General features: G+C 46.5%; 1 protein-coding gene across 2 annotated transcripts in view; it reads right to left on the bottom strand.

Moving 5' to 3' along the window:
- Positions 1-301: 301 nt before the first annotated feature.
- LOC123120013 (quinolinate synthase, chloroplastic) overlaps positions 302-8,031 on the bottom strand; it is a 22,494-nt gene continuing 14,764 nt past the window's right edge. Inside the window, exons 5-7 of one of the 2 annotated variants that reach the window (XM_044539996.1) lie at positions 7,308-7,823; positions 6,797-6,958; positions 302-859 (exon numbers count right to left, since the gene is read on the bottom strand). In XM_044539996.1, coding sequence (XP_044395931.1) covers positions 791-859; positions 6,797-6,958; positions 7,308-7,823 — 747 coding nt within the window. In that variant the 3' untranslated portion in view covers positions 302-790. Of the gene's footprint in view, positions 860-6,796; positions 6,959-7,070; positions 7,824-8,031 lie in introns of both variants that reach the window. The other variant, XR_006459258.1, reaches the window with a different exon arrangement.

Raw genomic sequence — 8,031 nt, 5'->3', positions numbered from 1 at the left:
ACATTTTTTAAATACATAATCAAATTGTTTCATACACATTGTATTTTCTTTGTATACATCGTTCATATACATGATAAATATTTTCTCTATACACATTTAACGTTTTTGCTGTCATGATTTCAAGATAAATGCTGGTTCAAATCAAGGTTTGGTTTTTTTTCCCATCATCTTGATAAGCCTATAATTCATGTAGTTCGAATGCATTCATATTATTTTTGTTTGGTTCATAGACAGAAAAAGTATGCTTTCTATAAATAAAGAGTATGATTCTAATGCTGAAAAACGTTAGAGAATGACTAAATGCATCAACTCAATTTCAAATTTTACAGCCCCATTTTGCTTTTTGCGCAGGGCCCATAATTCCTGTAGACGGCACCGGCTCGTATACAGCCAGTGCTCCCTCAGATTCACAGCATGCCGCGACGCGAGATTTCGTTAGGACATTTTACAACACGAGGATAAAAGCTTCAGGTATACTCGTATGCCGCCCCGTTACAGGTATACTCGTATGCCGCCCATTTATATATCTGACATCAAACATACACGAGAAACATTTTGGCTGAGACAAATAACAATTGGTCAGCCAATATATCTACCATTGCAGACTCTGTGAATGTTACTCCACCGGTAATTATCAGTAACGGGATAACAACACTTGGTGCAAAGTCGGATACTGCACCCTGCAATGCTAATATCAGGTACGGAGTAGTACTCAAGTGGGGCAACATAATGATGTATCATCCATAAACACCTGAATAAAGTTGACAGGGAAGATTCTGAGGACCGGCCATCATAAAGGTTCCCCTCCGTTACCATGGATAACCTGGTGAACGAGCTTGTCTGGTAATCTCTTTGTCGCCTGAAATAAATGTAAAATTGTAAATGGGTTTATTATAAGGACGGGTCTAGTGAGCCCACATGGAAAATACAAATGAACACCACAAGACTTGGCATGCCAAAAGATTAATCCTTCATCACGTTGTGCTATTAAAAGTAGTGCCCCCTCCCAAGCTACACGGAAGGTTCTCTTCTAGAAGGTCTCTTGCTTAGCACACATGGATTAAAACCACTTTGATCAGCTCCCAGTGGGATCCAGCCAAATCCAAATGGATCAGCAGGGTTCAGCCCGGCTGGGGATTTATCCCGGACCACTATTTTCAGTGCATTCGGCTACACCTGTCCCTCAGAATCCCGTCCAAACCCCTCTCAATCCCGGTCATTCGACCGGGGTAAAAAACCAAAGTTCAAGAAAGCGCTAGGCGTTCATTATGCGTTTGGCGACCTACTTGCGCTTTTCTAGCTTAGGCGTGATTAGGCGAAATTAGGCGTTACTACTGTAGCTTGAAGAAATAAGCTAGATGGGCTGGCCGAGCCCATTAAACCACAGGCCCATCTTCCTCTTCTCCTACTAAACCTCTCGTATGTGCACAGTCGACAGAAAGCTAGGTTTCCTCCTCACGCCGCCTCTTCCCCTTGTCCTCTCTCCCTTCTGCCTCGCTCTCCCGCTTCCTCTACCCCTCCCTTGATATCTCGCCGGAGAAGCTCGATCCCTCGCCGGAGAAGCTCGATTTGTCGTCGGAGTGGTTGAATCCTCGCCGGCAAGGATGAATCCTCACAGGGGAGGTCAAATCCTCGCAGGGGAGATTGATTTCTCGCCTGAGAAACATGATTCCTCGCCGGCCGCTTTTTTGAGCGCCTAGGGCCAAAGCGAGGCGTTATGCCAACGCCCAGCGCTTAAGCGCACCTAGGCGAGCGCCTAATAGCGCCTTCTTGAACAGTGTAAAAAACTACGCCTTCCGATCCATGATATCAATCCCGAGCCATACATTCTCTTCAGCAAAAAATAGAAGAAAAAACAATACTCATCCGATTCCGCTTGCAATTTTAGAGGCCAAGGCAGTAGAAGAACAATGATCCCATATTCAGTGCCCCCTTATCGGCGGCTTTCTCACCGACCAATTTTTAGGGTTGTTGGGTTCTTAGATATTGCTTTGGATTCCGACATCGATCCACCAGCAAGGGTTTTAACCCAATTACAAAGGAGATGAACACAAGAGGCTCTCAATCCATTGTTGAGCCTACACTTTGGTAAAGTTATAGATAAATTAAAGAAGGGTCTAATCAAAAGCATCATTCTCGGAAAAGAAAGCCTATTTGGTTTGAACTGCAGCTGTTGCATTGGAGATGGACGGCTGAGATGCTTGTCATTGGCGTGCAACACATTCACTTAAGCTATGGACCTTTGGATCGCCCAGAGAACGGTCAGATGTGCTAGGTACCACTTCCGGGCCCGACAACTCCCCCAGATCAAAGATCTGACTTGGCCTAAGAGTCCTCCCAGGCTGCTACTTCGATTGGAAAGTTAATCCATGTGATGAGCCATTGCACAGTGCACAGGATATCAACTTCCTTTCTTCAAGGGGGTGGGGGTGGGGGGCGAGGGGGGCAGAATGGTGCCATCAGCTGCTAGAAGTGCAAGATTTGGATTTGGCGCTGCTTTTGGCCGAAGTGGTACTCCAGTTGGCTGACATGGAATGGGTCATGTAGTTGACAGCCTTCTGGAAAAAGCAGCTTCTAAGAGACGAAGTCAGGAAAGGAAGAAACCCACCAGGCCACCACCGCGTCGCCCTCTTCTGGCGACTTGGGGGGAGAAAACCCTAGCCGCCACCTCCTCCTCCCCTCTCCCTCCTTGTCTTGCCACCGCCAGAGGGGCTCATCGGCGAAGCTTGGGCAGACCCAAGGACGGCGGCGGGGCACAACTCCGGCTAGTTTGGAAAGTCGGTGGCGGCTCCGTTCCATGGTTCCGGCGGCCGTGTGTGGTGTGCTGGTGGCGTGCAGTGGTGATGTGGGATCCTAACGGTGTGGTGATGCGTTGCCAGGAGCGCTCGGGAGATCGGGCCCGATCTGGTCCCAGCCGGGCCTGAGGAGGTGCGTGTGGCGAAGGGGCTCGTGGCAGGCTGTCGCAGGCGAGATGCAGCTCGGTGGCAGACATGCTTGGGATGCCCATTGCACGATGGACCTAAAGCCATCGTAGCATGGGCTTCATGCAATCACGACGTCACCGTCGCCGCCACCATAGATCTTAGCCAAGATGTCCCCACGAGCAAACTCCCATTATCGTTTTTCGTTCTTGTCCATGTTCCTAGGATCTATGAACATGATTGCATGGTCCTTAAACTACTTTTTTGCTTCTTTGCTCCTCGACCACCAATGCAAGCTTTTGCTCCTCAAGCTCAATATTTTTTTATTTTTTCTTCGGCCTCTAATGCAAGTCTTTTCATCTCAATTTCAAGTCTTCTTCCTTCCGCTAGCACCTTCCTCTCTTCAGCTGCCGCCTTTGCCTTCCACTTCTCCTCCATCATCTTCATCTCATAGAAGCAATTCAATTTATCCTCCTTCCAGTCGGCCGCCAATGCCCTCTTCACATCCACCATCGCAATCGATTCTTCTTTTTATGCTCTAACACGAACACTCTTCTTGGTTTGCTTTGCATTTTTTTCTTCCATCGGTTGGACAAGCGGAGTGGATGGGTTCTCAGAATTTTACCTTGCAAGGCATTTCATCGAGCATGTTGGCGTCGCTCCAACCTTGCAGGGCATTTCATCGAGCATGTTGGCGTCGCTCCAGGTCTCGTCTGAATCCGGCTTGGCGTCAGCCGCCGGAGGTGGAGGGGATGGTCCCGTGGCAGCAACAAACACAACAGTAGTCGTCCGCGTCGCGGAACGCCAAGGGGGGAGCTTCCCAGCAACCGCATCCTTCTTTGTGGCGGCCACCGCGCTGTCACCACCTTAGCTAACTGCCGACGGCCCATTTGTCGGCTGGCTGGGACAAGGACGATATGGTGGTGCCGACGGAGTAACCGGTGACTGAGCTGGCTCAGTGAGGTTCTTGCCTTGGTGCCGTCACTTTGGTCCTAGCGCAGTCAAATTCGCGGCCAACGGTTGGTCCCCGACACTGGCGAGGGTGGCCGGGGGTGTGGCGGGGTGAGGGTTTTCATTCCACTGGTCATCGAGGCCGGGGGTAGCGGTGGCGGCGGTCAGGAAAGCTGCGGGCGAGCGGGAAGACTGCGTGGCTGCCTATTTTTAGGACTAAATTTGAGAGAGTGAGGAGGCATTTTTTTTGGTGTGGGGGGGGGGGAGCCATATTCGAGGGATTCAACTTTTTGAGGCATCTGCTAGTTGCTGCTTAATTCCCTAAAACAAAAACAAATGTTTCATGCACTAGCCAACGCAACCAAAAGTCCGAACTGATGGAAGGGCTAGGCAATCCACATACACTTCAACACCCCCTCCCGCGTGTGACGCGGGAAGTAACACGTGAATAAGCTCAAAGGTATGGCTCAAGAAGCCTATACGTGGACACAAAGGGGGCAGCAACAATTTCTGAATAAATTGTGAAGGCCAGGACTTGAACTAAGGACCTTAGGTCCTGATACCATGTTAAGCTTCATGCCCTAACCAACGCAACCAAAAGTCCAAACTGATGGAAAGGGCTAGGCAATCCACATATACACTTCAACATACTCAAACTTGACTTTTGAGGGATCTGTTAGAGATGCTCTTAGGAATGTGTGCCCGTAAGGTTGAAGTTTGAGGTAAACCATGTCAGCCATTTGCAGTGTTCTTTCTTTCCTATGCTTGTTAGGATGCTTTTTCAGTCTTGCCAGAGCTTGAAGAAGATTCCCAAACTGAACATCACTTCAGTATATTCTCTGTCAGTAGAAGGATTGTTTCATGTTCATGTAGAAGTGACATCTCTGCAATTAGGGGTGGTGGTCTGCCATACAATGCTTGAAAGTGAACCGTTTTGAGGGTGGCGTCAAAGCTTGGGTTGTACCACTACTCAGCCAGAGGACCAATTTTGTCATTTATATGCGTTCATTGAAGGACATGCTTCTTAGGTAATTTGTGTTGGTTAATCCTGGCACGTTAGCTTGTCTAGTTAGGACTTAGTTTGTGTACTGTTTCGCTTCCCGTTTTTAGCTGTTCTCCCTTGGCGCGTGAGACATACATGTGGGAGCTACGCCCCACACGAACGAGCTGAACCCAAGCCCGAGTCAGTGGGATGGCATGGAAGAATCGGGTGCGGCACACGATCAGCACAATCGTCTTTCCCTTTGGGTAAATAGAAGGGACAAGAAGAAAAGCTGCAATGCAGCACAAAATTCTCATGTGTTCCATGTGCTTGCATTCTGTCTGATCATCTGCGGCGGCGTACCGCACTCCCCAGCAGGCCAAGTCCCCGGCAACAGAGCCCCTGTAGCTCATTCACGACGACCTTTGTGGGCCAATCTCGCAGCCAACGCTATGCAGGAGGCGTACTTCCTTCTGATTGACGACTACAGCCACTTAGCGTAGTTGGTTCAGCTGTCGACCAAGCACAACCATCGTAGACCACGTCTTTACATCACCCCTCGATTTGATTCAGGTAGGTCATCGAGGGAGCCTCTACGATTAGCCAGCTTCAAGCCCCAATCAAGCATGACCCCGGCGAGACCTCCATGGCTCCGAATCCGCCGCCCCCTAACGCAGGCAGTGGCCTGGGATGGTGGCCAGTAATTCAATTATTTTAGACGCAGTTAGGTTTTGTTAGAAAAACCAGTTAGTTATGATGACCCACCATTGCGGCTGTAATTTCCGTGATTGTAAAGCAGTTTGTTTTAAAAAAATAAAGGATAAACTTTCACTATAGAAAAAAGGGAGTTAGCTTTCTGTGATGTAGTAGTCGTGACTGTAGCCGCAGCAGTTCCATCTACAAAAAGTAGAGCAGTTTTCTTTTGAAAAAACTTTCACTTCCAAAAAGGGAGTTAGCTTTTATGTTATGTAGCAGTTCGCTGTGTAAAAAGGGAAAAAGTTGGTGAGAAAAAAATGCAGCTGTTCACTCAGGCAAAAAAAGCAACAATCCGCTACTGAACACTCAGACAGTTTGCTATGCAAAGAGCCGTGGAAGTTAACTCATCCAAATTCAGAAGTTAGCATGTAAAAAGAAGTTGGATTAAAAAAAATGGAAGTTCAATATAGAAATAAATCTGAGATAAAAATGCCCGCTTGGGAGTTTCACAATGTGACCTCGGGCAGTTCACTCGTTAGGTATGATCAGTTCCACTTCCTGGTTTCCAGCAATTATGCATTTGCGTGCTATAGCAGTTGACTTTATATTTTCAAGTAGGCGAGATGTGTTTTATTTTCATGTAGACAAAAACATGCAGAAAGTTAAGATTTTCAAGTAGCCGAGATGTGTTTTTATTTACACGGTCATGGCAGTTCGGCAGTTTGCTCCTTCATCCAGGGCAGTCCGCTATTTTTCAGTAGGGTAGCTAGCATCTTCCCGTAACAGTTCAGGCATTACAATGATGTATCATTTGCATCACTCGACAAACGGTTGAAATTTCGTAGAAAATACTTTTAGAAACTGACCTTAAACCTGTAGGTTTTTGGAAAATGTTCAACATGAAATCGCCTTATCAACAGCTTTCCAACAAACTATCCCTTTCGTCGTTCCAATAAACGGTCTAAATTTTTCGGCCAAACTCTGTGCAGAAAAAAGTCCGAGGGCAGTTGTTATAAAAGAACGTGCAGTTAGCTTTTTTTTGTTTCCGCCACCGGCAGTTAGGAAAGGGTCACAGAATAGGATCCGGCAGGTTGTAGAATAGTTAGAATGCACACACACACACTCACTTGAATTTTTCCTCTGCTCTTGCTACTAACAGAATCAAGCAAGTGAATCAGTAAGGTGCTACGTAAGATGTAATGATGTACACTATGAATTAAAGCTAAAGAGTAATAGGACAGCAGACCTGGAAATGCCTCATATGCAAAATTGGCTCACACCCAACCTCCGCAACCAATTTCCCAAGGGAAGTCTTAGCATTCAATCGACTAGCCTGATAAACAGATAAACTGTTGTCTTCACCAGGAAGCTGCTGGCAGATTTTAAGTAGCGACTCGAGAGAATTCATCTGCGAACAATGGAACATTTATATCATGAGCCCACAATTAATCATCGGAAATTCAGGGTGATACCAGGAAACACATTGTACATTAACTGCCAGAGAAGATCACACATCTTACAAGATCAGAGCAACTGAACAACTGCTACATTACCAAAACAAACAACAGTCGACATCGAACCTGCTCGTATGAATACTTGAGGAGTTCCAGATGAACATAATCCAAAAGAGGGCAAAACATTAATATAGAGAGCAAAATGAATTTATGACTATGACAAAATAAATTTATTGATATTATGTTGAACTCATTGAATGTCAAATCGCAAATTATCAGTAAAAGAAAAGGGAGAAGCCAGACCTTCATGTAAGGGCATGACGCACAGCCACCATGGATAGAGCACCCTTCACCAGAAAACACACCAGGCACAATATTAATCTGTTCTAAATCATTCGCTACTGAAGAGCCGGAATCTTGGGAATCATCAATAGATGTCTTAGAAATTGCGTCTGACGAAACAGGGAACACAATTTCTACTTCAATGCTAGCACCTTCTTTGGAAGATTCATAGGAGTCAAATAATTGCCGGACAGCAGCAACAATCGAAGTGATCATTCCTGATTCTGTTCCCAATACAAACTGAAGATGATCATCAACATTCCGATCCAGAGCTTGCTTCAAATGGTATTTAATGAAATCTAAGATATTCTGAGTGGATCCAACTACTCCCATTCCTCTCGTCTTTGCTTCCATTGACAAAGAGAACATTTCTCCTGGGACTTCAAAGTGTGCAGTTAGAAATGCATCACAGTATTCCTCCTTTATTTTTTCCACAACTTCATGGCCAAACATATCATGCACAATACAGTTACCATTCTGCACATATATATATATGCAAACAATGTCATACATGCAAAAACTGCAGAATTAGAAGTACGATGTTATGATGTGTGTGTGTGTACGAGGGAGGGAGGGAGGGAGGGAGGGAGGACCATGACCTGTGAAGGAGGCGAGCTGGGAAACTGGCTACCGCCGCCTGCTAGGCCCCAACCGCAACCCGCAACCCTCAGCCATCTCGCCTCAG

This window comes from Triticum aestivum, chromosome 5D (assembly GCF_018294505.1).
Source record: "Triticum aestivum cultivar Chinese Spring chromosome 5D, IWGSC CS RefSeq v2.1, whole genome shotgun sequence".
Classification (NCBI taxonomy): Eukaryota; Viridiplantae; Streptophyta; class Magnoliopsida; order Poales; family Poaceae; genus Triticum; species Triticum aestivum.
The sequence above is the reverse complement of the archived record's forward strand: the minus strand, read 5'-3'. Positions and strand labels throughout refer to the sequence as shown.